At 39.9% G+C, this 12,774-nt stretch overlaps 1 protein-coding gene across 5 annotated transcripts in view; it reads left to right on the top strand.

The window, feature by feature from the left end:
• LRRC59 (leucine rich repeat containing 59) overlaps positions 1 to 12,406 on the top strand; it is a 25,569-nt gene extending 13,163 nt beyond the window's left edge. For all 5 annotated transcript variants that reach the window (XM_078386076.1, XM_072990606.2, XM_078386077.1 and 2 more), the window contains 7 exons: positions 1,219 to 1,374; positions 2,075 to 2,134; positions 2,779 to 2,937; positions 3,887 to 3,991; positions 6,130 to 6,202; positions 9,379 to 9,540; positions 10,489 to 12,406. In XM_078386076.1, the coding sequence (XP_078242202.1) occupies positions 1,270 to 1,374; positions 2,075 to 2,134; positions 2,779 to 2,937; positions 3,887 to 3,991; positions 6,130 to 6,202; positions 9,379 to 9,540; positions 10,489 to 10,730 (906 nt within the window). In that variant the 5' untranslated portion in view covers positions 1,219 to 1,269 and the 3' untranslated portion in view covers positions 10,731 to 12,406. The remainder of the gene's footprint in view (positions 1 to 1,218; positions 1,375 to 2,074; positions 2,135 to 2,778; positions 2,938 to 3,886; positions 3,992 to 6,129; positions 6,203 to 9,378; positions 9,541 to 10,488) is intronic.
• The last annotated feature ends 368 nt before the right edge of the window (positions 12,407 to 12,774 follow it).

Below are 12,774 nucleotides of genomic sequence, written 5' to 3'. Positions count from 1 at the left end.
ACTTGGTTGAAGTTATTGGGATCAGCTGAAGTAACGTAAACCTGTCATGCTCTGGGTGCCCTCAGTTGCACACCTTTGTTGTCCCCCACCCCCCTATTCATTTGTATTGTGAAATAAAGGCCTTGTGCTTGGAGTTTCTGTTGTGACTAATGGAAAAAACCATCTGCTGGCCTGTGACTGGGTGGCCTTACCCTCACTGAAGGAATTCTTGTATTGGGGTACAGTGGTGCTTTGTACTCATGAAGGTGGTGGATGTTATACTACACAGTTTTAAATAATGTGTGTTTGACATCCATGTCAATGTTCACCATCCAGGGGCTTGTGTTTGACATACTGTATTTTTCTGTGTACGAGATGATACTTTTCCCTAAAGTATTTAGATTAAAAAATGAGGGTCATCTTATATACAGAAGTAAGGAGGGAGGAGGGATCAAGGTGCTTTGATTCGTGCTTTCCCCCTCCACTTTTTGTGAAGAAAGTGGAGGGGGAAAGCACTTTCTTGCGAGGAAAGTGGAGGGGAAAAGCAGGAATCAAAGTGCTTTGATCCCTGCCATCGCCCCCCCCCCCCATTTTCTCGTGAAGAAAGAAATTCTGGGTTAGAAAAGGGTAGCATCTTATATGTGGGACTGTATTATACAGAGAAAAATACTGGAAACATACAAATTGTGAACGGTGATCTGTAATACACAGCGTGTCTCTTTGTGTCACATAACAGGTTAATAAGGAGGCCTTTGGTGTCCAGGCTTTCTTGTACATAGTTGAATCAGATGCCTTTGCAGCCTGAACAATCAAGCCCAAGTCCCTTTCCTGGGAGACAGCTGGTGGCAACTCTTCCCTGCTTCTACCGGCAACATAAACTGTAGCAGTCTTAGCAACTGCCCAAGGCCACAGTCACTAAATATTCCCCTCATGGAACAATGCTGCCAGCAAAATGTTCAGCTATGGTGGATAGTCCAGGAACTTGTGGTTCAATGTTTTCTACTGTTAATGTGGGAATAAGAATAGAATACTGTAGTTCAGATCTCTTTGCATATTACAGAAAATTGAGTGTTTTGTCCTCCCTGTTAACGTTGCCAACAGGAAACTGACACGGCTGCTTCTTTGCAAGACCACCAATCTTTGTTCAGTGACCCTAAGCAATAAGAAGCAGACCGTTAGTTTAATAGACTTTGTGTGCTTCTTTGCAAATGTGCAATCGTGATCTTTCTGTCTCCTTAGGAATTCAGACATATTCATCAAATTGGTTGTGAGACTGCTTTCTTGACGATTATGGCAAAATCTGGTGGGAAAGGAGTGAATCTAAAGGACAAATTGGAAGGCAATGAGCTGGACTTGAGCTTGTGTGACCTCACTGAGGTGCCAACGAAAGAGCTGGTTGGTATTTTTTTCCTAATTGGCTACAGAACATTGCAAAGAACTTGTAAAGATGTTTTATTTGTACGAATGTACTGGCCTGTGTGCAGTTTCTGAAATATTTTGGAAAATGGATTAATTTTTCTTTTTCCCAAAGATTAAAATTTACTTTTCAAGAAAGCATTGAACTTGTAGGGCCATATTGTTTAAAGAAAAGTACAGTTTTACAATATCTTGCCTAAATTTGAGAGCCCTGCGTTGCCAAAATTAACTTTCCAAGCTTGTTCTTGAGACGTATAAAGTAATTTTAACAGAACTATACGAGAAGGAATCTCAGCCTAAATGTTGACATGTCCTGCTGTTATGACTCTACCTGCTGTTGCCCCTTCTATATGTCTCCTGTCTGTATATAATCTATATAAAAATCAGTCATCAAGTTCTGATGCTGTACCACACTATGCTGCAGTGTGCACTACAGATGACAGGAAAGAGAGCAAGAGTGGAGAAATTTTGGAGCTAAATTGTAGAATAAATATCAAAATGGAAATGACTATTCAGTAACAAAACATCTCAGTAATATATTTGTTAGCAGATTTTAAATGTAGTGAATGTAGAATTCCATATATGGAGTAAAAGTCTTAAGACATGCTGCTGAAGTCTAGCACGTCAGTTTTCACTATAAGATTTCATTGTTAATTTTGTTCTTTGGCCTTTTTTTCAGGCAGGACTTCCAAAGGCAACTATTTTGGATTTGTCCTGTAACAATCTTACTACATTACCAGTAAGTTGCAGTTGTCCCTATTTTAAAAATGTTTCATATAGAAATCTCTTAAGTGATTTCCTCGACTTGGAGCAGATAACAGTGTCGCTGCCATTAAAAGTCTAGTATTTATTATTCAGTAACTCACAGTGACAGACAGAAACAAATGCTGATCCTTTCATCTGAAAGTTAATAAAATGTAACTAGTAGTGGTTGTTGGAAAGTATGATATTAAGTAGCTGAGATGGGGAAAATAATGGTTAAAGACAAAACTGGCATTTAGATCCTCTTTGGAAGTGTTTGGACTAATGAATTTATTGTAATTATAGGGGTTTTCTCAAAAAAAAAGTTTTGAGTTTCTGTTTTTTCAGTTGTTATATTAGGGTGAGAGGAGGCATTCCCCCCTCCCCCCTTTTCAAGTACTTTCGGAGAGCAACTAGGCTGCATGGGTCTGTGAAAATGTTACCTTATCTGTCACTGCTCCATTTGCAACAGCACAGTCTTATTCACGTTTATATCGAAAAAAACATTTTGCTGAATGTTGGATTTAATCTCTATGTAGGCATCTATAGGATTGCAGTCAATGGCTCAAAGGCTGGTTAAGAGGATGTTTGAATTTTTCTTTTTTTTTCTTTTTCTTTTTTTTGCTTCTGTTTGGGTTTCAGTCAGACTTCTGCAGTTTGACACACCTGGTGAAATTAGACCTAAGTGAAAATCAGCTCCACCAATTACCTTCAAATTTTGGTCGCCTGGTCAACTTACAGCACTTAGACCTGCTGAATAATCGATTGGTTACCTTGCCAGTCAGTTTTGCACAACTCAAGGTAATCCTTTGAATCCCTCTTCAATCCATGCTTTAAGTAAGATTTTGTATTTCAATCCAGGATATAGTTTTCAATTTTTTATTTTTCTAACAGACCTTTATTTCTGGTGGCAGGTAGGAAATGATTCATTTGGATCTTTGCTGACACCTGTGCTACTGGCTCTGGAGAAACCTCAGTAGTTCTGTTTAAACTCTGGGCAAAATGATATCTCTATGTGTAAATAAATGGCTGTATGATTCTTTAGGAGGAAAATGACTTTATTATAAGGGTATTCTTGCTCTCTCCTGCTTTGTCAGTAGAAGATACTGCTAAGAAGTGATGTGTGTAATCTTGAGTAAGCAAGGAATCTCCTGCAGTTAGAGAGAGGATTTTGTACCCTTACTTTTCTGAAGCAACACAACTCGGGAGAGTTTTCACCAGTTCCTCTTCTTGACTGCAGCTCCATCCCCAAAGGATCAAGGGTACAGGCCAGAGCAGTACAGGTTCAGAATAAATCTTTATAATGAATCAAGTAGGTCATAAGTTCATCACTTAAGTGTCTGTTTGTCATTTATAACTGACTCTCAAAGCAACCACATTCTTGATTTTACTGTTGGCACTTTGTCGGACTGCTTGCACAATATGTTTCGCATCCTAGTTTATTTCACTCCCTTTTGCTCCTTTTAAGTGTCATTTCCTTAGCAATTGTCAAGATAAGTGTATGCTTACCAACATTTTTTAAAAATGCCTGCAAAAATCAGGTCTTTGTCTTGCAAAATCAGCATCATCTAGGAAGCTCCAGAAATAAGGGATCCCCGGTTTATCTGTGCTCAACATTCTAATACTTTGTGCACACAATCTGGGGCTCCTGGGTAGTACTAATAGCAAATGGAATGCTTCCAAAAAGTACATCATTGAAAACCCTAGCAACTGACAACATACAATTTTGTTTTGTATTTCCTTCCTTTAGAACCTGAAGTGGCTGGACTTGAAGGATAATCCCCTAGACCCTACACTGGCTAAGGTAGCTGGAGATTGCTTGGATGAAAAGCAATGTAAACAGGCTGCCCTAAGGGTAAGATCTTTACTTTGCAATTCATTCTCACTTTGTTACCTTCCTTTTGGTTGTGCAGACTGTTTGATGCCGCTGTATTTTTAATTGATCTCGGTTCCTTTTTTTTTTTTTTTTTTTGGTCTATTCTGAGATTCAACATACTGTATTTTTCCATGTATAACATGCCCTCATGTATAAGACCCCCCCCTTTTCTAACCCAAAATTAAGAAATCTAAGTGGGGTTTAGCAAGTGGAGGGGGAAAGCAGGGATCAAAGCACTGCAGGATCACTTTGATCCCTGCTTTCCCCTTTTCTTGCTAAGCCTGCTGAGCAAGTGGAGGGGGGAAGCAGGGATCAAAGCGCTTTGATCCCTGCTTTCCTTCTCCACTTTCTTGCCAAGAATGCACTTTCTTCTCAAGAAAATGGAGGGGGGAAGTAGGAATGATCAAAGTGCTTCTCAAGAAAGTAGCTGGGGAAAGCAGGAATTAAAGCGCTTTGATCTCTTCCCCCTCTCTTACGTCCGTGTATAAGACAACCCTCGATTTTAAATCTAAATATTTTAGACAAAAATATCATCTTGTACATGGAAAAATATGGTGAATTGTATTCAGAACGTAGGAATACAATCTACATTAAAAACCACATAGAAATTGTCTTTTTGCTTTAAATCTTACCACCATTGGATTGTTTTGGTCCAGCTGTGTGGTTGTTTGCCATTTAGTCTAGAAATACAAAATGATGTTGTAGTGGACAGTATAAGAGGCATTAGGAACTTGTACTGCTTCAACAGGTAGGACTTTGATGACCATACATTGGACCATTGGTTCCTGTACTCAGTTGGGTCTTTTGGGTTAGGCAGATAACGTGTAAGTTGGCATTAGACATGTAATTCAATTGTCTTTAAAAAGACTTTTTGTTACTTTCAGGAGCAAATATGAAGAAAGTTCTAGAAGTGTTTTAGAAAGGTCATGAAGGGAGCAACATGTTGCTAATGGTTTCATTATATATCATTTGAAAATTATTTCTTACTGTGGATGAACTGTCTGAAGTCTCGGGGGTTAATTTACTTAGTGCTTCCTTGGTGACATTCATCTTTTCTCATCTGCTTCACTCATCTGGAATTGCTATAAAGGATCCCTTTCTGTGTTCTTGTCCTTTGCTTGTGGTACATTATACTCTGCATGGAAAGTGTTGCTTCATATAGAGGCAGTAGGCAGTGGGCAACGGACCTGGGGGGGGGGATGAGTGAAAATCCCACCTCTGCAGTCCTCCACCACCCATTGCCATGGGTCATTAACAGTTGTTAACAGTAGTCTTTCTGGTGGGTGGGGTCCTGATCTCCCTTGGGATGTTAACAGTGGTCAGAGGTGGGATTTTCACTCAACACCCCCCTCTATTGTCCATCCAAGAGCCCATTCAGACCAGGGGGGAGCGAAACCAACAGAGACGATATATCAGGGGTCTCCTACCAACTCTAAGAAGCTACTTGGATGAGTAGTGATGTGAAACATTTCAACTTAACAAGAAAGAAGTCCAGTTGCCATGGCTCAACTTCCAGATAACTGTACTGTAATCAGTACCATATTTTTCTGTGTATAAAACAACACTTTTTGATGAAATAATTCTGGGAAAAATTGAGGATTGTTTTATACCCTGAAGGAGGCAGAGGCAAAGGAGCACTCGCACGTGCTGGAGCATCTCTTGCTGCTGCCGCTGCCCATTGCCTCTTCCAGTGCGACCTCCTGGGCTCACCTCCAGAGCTCACATCACTGCCTTCTCCCATCCGGTAGGAGAAGCAAAGGAGCACTTGGGCGCCTCTGACTCCAGCCCATTGACTGCTGCTGCTGCATTGCTTCTTCCAGTGCTCCCTTCGGGCAGGGGACGTGGCAATGACGTGAGCTGGAGGTGACCCCCGGAGGTGATCGGGTAGCGGAGGCGGCAGCAGCAGGATTTACTGCTCATTAACTGCTCCTCTGCCTCCAGCAAGGATCAAAAGTAGGGGGTCGTCTTATACATTGGGGGGGTCGTATCACCAGAAAAATACGGTACCTTTCACTAATATGTCTTGAATGCCTCTTAAAAAATATATCATATGATTTCTTTCTGCTTCTTCTGTTGGTTGGAAACTTAATCTCCTGCAATTGTCTTGGATCTCAAAGGTACTGCAGCACATGAGGGCCATACAGTCCGAGTTGGATCGTGAAAGGCAGCGAAAGCTGCAAGCAGAACGAGGTAGGCGTGGCAAACCAGACTCACTTTCTGATGCATGCTGCTTAGATCCCTCTTTATCCACTCAGTTTGTAGATTTATTGTTGGCTTCACAATAAATAGATAAGAGGGGCTAAAGGTTGTTACACGTCAGATTGTGAAAGAGAAAATAGTTAGGAGCCCATTCAAGGAAACAGTCATCAAAATGTCTTGTCATTTTGTCAGAGCATGAATATTGCATATATCAGCAGTATTTAAGACCTGTAACATTAGTAGGCAAGGTGTTAATGTAAAGTGCCAGATTGTTATTTCTGAGCATTGTTAGCTGATAATGGATTCAACATCTGAACTTAGGCCAGCTACATTTTCTAGTGTAATTATTTTCAATTACTCTTGAAACTGTAGCTGGTTTGTACACATACCAATAAAAAACTGGGACGGCGCCCCTTCCTACTTTAAGCACTCTAAGATCACCAGTGAAAGGTCTAGGCTCTTTCAGCCCGTTCCACTTTATTTCTTTTGAATGCTGTTGTGTAAGTAATCACAATCCTCTGCATTGCTTCCTTGTCCTAAGAATTCTAAGATTTCACCATGGAAATGTTTCACAAGATGTTAGCATGAGACCATGGGGGCAGTGGGGTTTATCTTGTGTTAACTCTTTGCTTCAAAAATCAGCATGCGAATCAATGTTAACTTCCCCTTTGTATAAATGGTTTAACCACATTGCATGGGACGCCGTACAAAAGGAATCTTTTTCTGGACGTGTCTTTGCCTTTGAGGTGATGTGGTTTTCCAGCTTTCCAACTTCTGTATATTTGAATGGCTCATTATCTTCCCTTCTGTTTGAGCATAGAGGCCATGACTTCCGGAGTGGATTAGATTATTTTCAGGGTCATTCTGTCTCTACACTTTCACCCACAGTACATGTGACAGCAGCTGTTTATTTAAACCAAGGTCAACCCCAGTCATATGCTGGGAAGAGTCTTACTTTTGAGGCCAACAAAATAAACTTCAAAAGCAATTGTTTGCCTTGCAGCATGAGCATGGAGATTCCAGAAATAAAGGCTCATTTGCAGAATGGATTATTGTGGAATAGATGCTTTCTCCTTACCCAGTCCTTATTATTTCATAGATTCATCCCAATATTGTTCTTGGATGAAAAAAGACTGGGTGGCAGGGCTGAGCACTCCTCAGTCATGTACCTCTTTTGACAAAAAAAAAAAATAAAATTGTACCCTCCTGTTTATGTGTGACTGGAGTAAACCTAGCTTTGCCCCACACAGGACTACTGCTGATGTCATTTGTAATTTGGACACATTTGATATTTCATTTTTAAGAACAGCTTTCTTACGTGTATCTGGCCAAATATCTGCTAGGTCATCAATCAGCTACTGCCTGTTTTACCTCGTATAAGACCGACCTCTTCTCACATGATTTAATGACACTAGTTGGAGTCTTTTTGTGACCTTTCATGTGTGAGATTGCATTTCAAATTTACCAAGTATTTTGGTAAAGTACTGTGTGGCATTTTTTTCGCTGGGTGGTTATTAGGGGCAATTTTTAGACATAGCTTACTACATTTTTTAAAATATTAAGGTGAAACTATAATAAAATCTACTTTTAGTATTAACAAGGATGGCATTAAAGCAGCTAATGAAAATACTTTTCTGTTCCCAACCTTATGTAGCAATTTGCTACACTGTTTCTTTAATGTGGCATTTATCTTACTAATGCTTTTAATGTCACTTCCTGTCTAAACTTCAGACTTGTCTTCCTCCTAATCTCACTGGAGGGGTTTCACTTGAATGTTGTTACACACTAAAAGATCATATGAAGAGATCACCTATTCATGCTATGTAGCCATGTTGGCACACTTGTCTTTGTGAAAGTTCCCTATGCACATACTCATACATGGTCATAGAGCCTCTTTTTGCGTGTCTGGGGGAATCCGCTGTCTCACTGTAGATTCCTTCATGTGAGAAGGAATCCCTGAATAGCTCAGAATCTCCTTGTGTGGCGGATAACTTTGGGCATATATACATCAGTGTATATGTAGGGCATATTCAGATGATGGGGTGATGGGGTGCCCTGAAGACTCATCCACTCCAATCTGTGAGTGAATCCCCAATCCAAAAAAAGAATGGTAAAAATCCCAAAACCCAAAAATAGCCAAAAAATAAAAATACAGTCCAGGCAGTCTGAAGACCGTCTGCCACTCTCTAAACGCTGGGAAGAGCAAAGAAGCAGACAGGCACCTTCTTCACTGGCTAACGGTTAACTGAAAGTTCAAATTTCGCGCTTTCCCCGCCTCCCGCATGGTTTTTTTTTCTGTTCGTAACTCAAATCTAAGTTTGTAAATCAATATTTTCCTATGAGAGCGGTTCGTAAGTCAAAATGTTCGTAACTCGGGCCATTCGTAAGTCAAGGGTTGACTGTACTGATAATCCTGGTCAAGTAGCTCGTTATCTGTCATTTTATAAACCCTCAAAACAAGATTCATTCTGTGACAGAAACTTTTTAAAAATAATGTTCTTTATTTGTAAAGTGCATCTCATATCACACTAAAAAGAGCCCGGGATGGCAGAGCTGATCATTTGGAATGAATGATTTTAATTACACCTAATGTGCACATTTTTAAGAAACTGCTCCATTGTTCTTCTTTTAAAAGGGGATCTTTAATATGGTTAAGAAAGATAAATTGTTGACAGAAAATAAGGATTTAATTGTAATAATGGTTGTGGCAGCAAGGTTAATATTTGCAAGAAATTGGAAAAATGATAACTAAATTAATTTAGAGGGTGAGGGTGGCACTGGTGTATTATATAATTGTATTTTATTGTGGTATTAAGTTTATGTTGTTTAGGTCGGATGTTTAATAAAAATTAAATTTAAAAAAATAATAATTAAAAAAAAGGGATCTTGAACCAAGCAAGGCATTTGGTATTTTGTGTGTGATTGTCAATGTAGAGAAACTACCATCTTCAATGCAGACACCCAAATCATTTTCTTTGTTGCAGAACATTGATAATTATTTTGCCTCTTGTGTAAGTAGCCATTGTCATGTTGGATGCAAAATACAGGATATTCTAATTGTTTTGCAAGTGAAAGTCTGTTCCTTGGGAATTGAACCAACAATTGATATGACCTTTTAGGTACAGTAATGTGAAAGGTGTGTATGAACAGTTTGTGTCTATATGCAGAGCTAGAAAAGAAACGTGAAGCAGAACGACGAATAAGAGAAGCCCAAGAGAGGGAACTGCGTAAGCGGGAAAAAGCTGAAGAAAAAGAACGCCGGAGAAGGGAATATGATGCCCTGAGAGCTGCCAAGCAAGAGAGGACAACAGAACCAAGGAAAGACACTGGTGAGAATCAAAGGGAGGAAAAATGGGATGGGTGGGTGTCCAGAGATACATGTACATGAGAAATTGAAACAAGAACTACATCTTCTGCATCCTTAGGGGGAAAAAGACACTCTAAAGTTGACAAATACTGTACCTGAGACTTTCAAGATCAAACTCAGGTCAACAGCAGAGACGTGACTGCAATACTGCAGTTTAACCACTGCACCACAAGGCTCTACAGTGAACTGAAAAGTCCAAATTTGTGCCAAGATATTTTCTATATTCAGTGGAAAAAATAAACCTTGATTGTGTAAAAAGCAGCCTTCAGCTTTACAGAGACCTGCTCATATACTTGACAGAGACTCAGGCCGTGTAACTGAGCTGTCACGCCAATTAAACTTGGATGTATTTGTTGCCAGACTACTGATCCTTCTTTATATCGATGATCATCTACTACTTAAATTAATGAAAGCATTTTTAATAACTAGATCTAGCACTAATAGTTGTGGGTTTTTCAGGCTCTTTGGCTGTGTTCTGAAGGTTGTTCTTCCTAACATTTTGCCAGTCTCTGTGGTCGGCATCTTCAGAGGACAGCACTCTGTGAAGAGCCCGAAAAACCCACAACTATTAGATCCAGGCCATGAAAGACTTTGCGAATAGATCTAGCACTCTTGAATCACTTGTTCAGAAGGTTGCTGGGAGTAACATCTGCTATTTTTAACTGGTCGTATCTGATTTTTATGAATTGCCTTGTTGAGTATTTAGGAGTAAAAGATATCTGTAAAAAATTTTCTGCTGTCTGTGCCTGCAAACAGTGGGCTTCTTAAATTTGCCGAACTTTCTTTGGGATTAATTGGAGGGATATTTAACATGGCATTATTTTGTACTGAAGAGAACTGGCATTTAGTCTGCTGTTTAATCCCATTAATTGCAGCAATGTCATTGTTGTTGTGTTTTTAATTTTTACAGAGCCCTCTGTTTCCCATCCATCGCATCCAAACCAGCCCAAACGCACCTGGTCCGGAGTCTTGCTGAAGATGCTGTTACTCCTGCTGCTGGGCGCCATGAGTACTTTGGCTGTTTGCAGGGTTACAGAGCTGCAGCACCAGCCTATATGCCTGAGTGTGAACACCCTCTATGATGATATGTTAACCCTTCTGCAAAGTCGTGAAATCCTTCAGAATATACTGCAGCCAAATTCACAGCAGTAATGTCTTGGCCCTGAGGGGACTCTTCCCTTGTCAGTATCTCTTGCTGTTTTCGCATCAGCACAGCTAGGATTCCTATGGAATTGAGCTCGGGTGAAAATTGCTTACAGTCATTCAGCACTGGTTCAGTGGCCTACTATAGAAAGAATCAAGTCCCTGCGTTTGTCATCTTTACGTCTCCCATGTACAGTTTCTGTGGTAAACTAGAACTTATCATTTCCTTCCTCTATATCTGAGCTCTTTCTAGACTGTAGAAAGTATAAGGAGAGCCCATATCCTTAACAGCAGCTATTTGCAACACCTACTGTTCTGGGGAACAGATTCTATTTTAGGATGGCCAAGGTAACCATGCAGTGGAGGGTAAAATTGATGCTGCTGTGGTGAACATTACATATATAATTTCTTCAGCAGTTTGCTGGTCTTGTAGGCAGAAATGTGTTTTACTTGCTGCAGCTATTGGCTAAACCACACTGCTGGGCAAATAGAGATTAATATAAAAATCTACATCTACCAAAACTTGTTCAGTCTCTGTACCTCCCTTTCTGAATGTTTGTTACATATCCACCAGAAAAAGCGCTGCAAAGCCTTATGAATTCTGTCCCCCAAAATTAGTAAAAGTAATGCATCATTATCACATTTTTTAAAAAAAATTGTGTGTTTTTTTATATTGTGAATTGTTTAAAAGCAAAAACTGGGGTACCACTGTCTTTTTGTGCTCAACTAGTCCCTCCTGTAGGATCTTGGCTTATGTTGGAAAACCTTGCATTTTTCAAACGCGTGAAAGGTGAACCCACTTCTCAAAGGTGTCTGCCTCTCTTTGCTCTCCTATGATTACTCATTTCATAAGAGGGGGAGACTAAGTATGTTCTCTCTTTCCTTCGCCCTTGTCCAAAGACTCCACTGTGACAGATAGCTTCTACCTCCTACTTTTGTCCTTAAGTGTTCTGTTAGCCAGCTAAGGGAAGGCTGTATCAAATACAGTGGCCCCTCGCCTCTGGAACAACTTGCCAGTGGAGAACCGCCTGGCTCCCTCTCTGGGTGTTTTCAAGAATAAACTTAAAACTTGACTATTTGGGCAGGCTTTCCCTCCTGCCATATCTTCATTTCTTATACTTCGCCACTTTGGACCTATAATACATGTTTTGTTTTTAAATTTGTAAACCGCCCAGAGCAGACCTTTGCTCTAGATGAGCGGGATAGAAATCCGATAAATACACAAGCTTCTAGCAAAGGCTACAGTGTGGGAACCACGAGATGTACATCTGAATAAATATAGGACTGGAGTGGCTAAGTTAAGATTATGAACATGCATAGGAGTCCCTGAAATGCAATTCATGGTATTTATATCACTCCTCAAGGAGCTTACAATTTAAAATTCTTCCCAGAGCAGGAGTGGAAGCAAGTGGAGTCAGATGGAAGTGGGTGAGAAAATGTAATTCCATCAGTTGTGTAGACTTAGTTCTAGTAAGGCAGCAGAGAGAAGAGATTGTGCCTGAGATATCACAGAAAAGGTGGACTTTTGTAATGGTAAGAGAAGCCATCTCACAACTGCTCTGGGAGGTGGTTCCAAGCTTATACAGTAGGACAATATACAGAGAGAAGGGCTGAGGGTGGTGGAACTGCAACTTAATATCTTTCCTATCATGACTGCTGTTTATTAAATGCTTAATATGCATAAATGATTGTGTCTTAAAGTATGCCTGCAGTGTTTTTTAAATACACATAATTTGTGCTCTGGAGATTGAGATTTCTGCAAAGAAAAAGCAGTGATTAAGAACCTATGAACTGTGTGAAGATATTCTATTTCTATGTTGGTAAATGGCCAGCAACTTTGTTTAAAAAATAGTCAAAAGTCAAGCATCATTCAAGAAAGTTAGCTTTGAATGATCAGAGAGCAACACTGGTGGAGAACATTGTTCTTATTTCTCTATTGACGTGTGGGGTAGATGTAAAAAGATAAGGCCTCAGCTTATAATGCAATTTGTGCATTACAAGCTCAAGCCTTACCTTTTTATGTTTTAACCATAGCTCACTATAAATTTGTACA

Source organism: Pogona vitticeps, chromosome 2 (genome assembly GCF_051106095.1).
Source record: "Pogona vitticeps strain Pit_001003342236 chromosome 2, PviZW2.1, whole genome shotgun sequence".
Taxonomy (NCBI): domain Eukaryota; kingdom Metazoa; phylum Chordata; class Lepidosauria; order Squamata; family Agamidae; genus Pogona; species Pogona vitticeps.
This window is presented reverse-complemented; position numbering and strand designations above follow the sequence as displayed.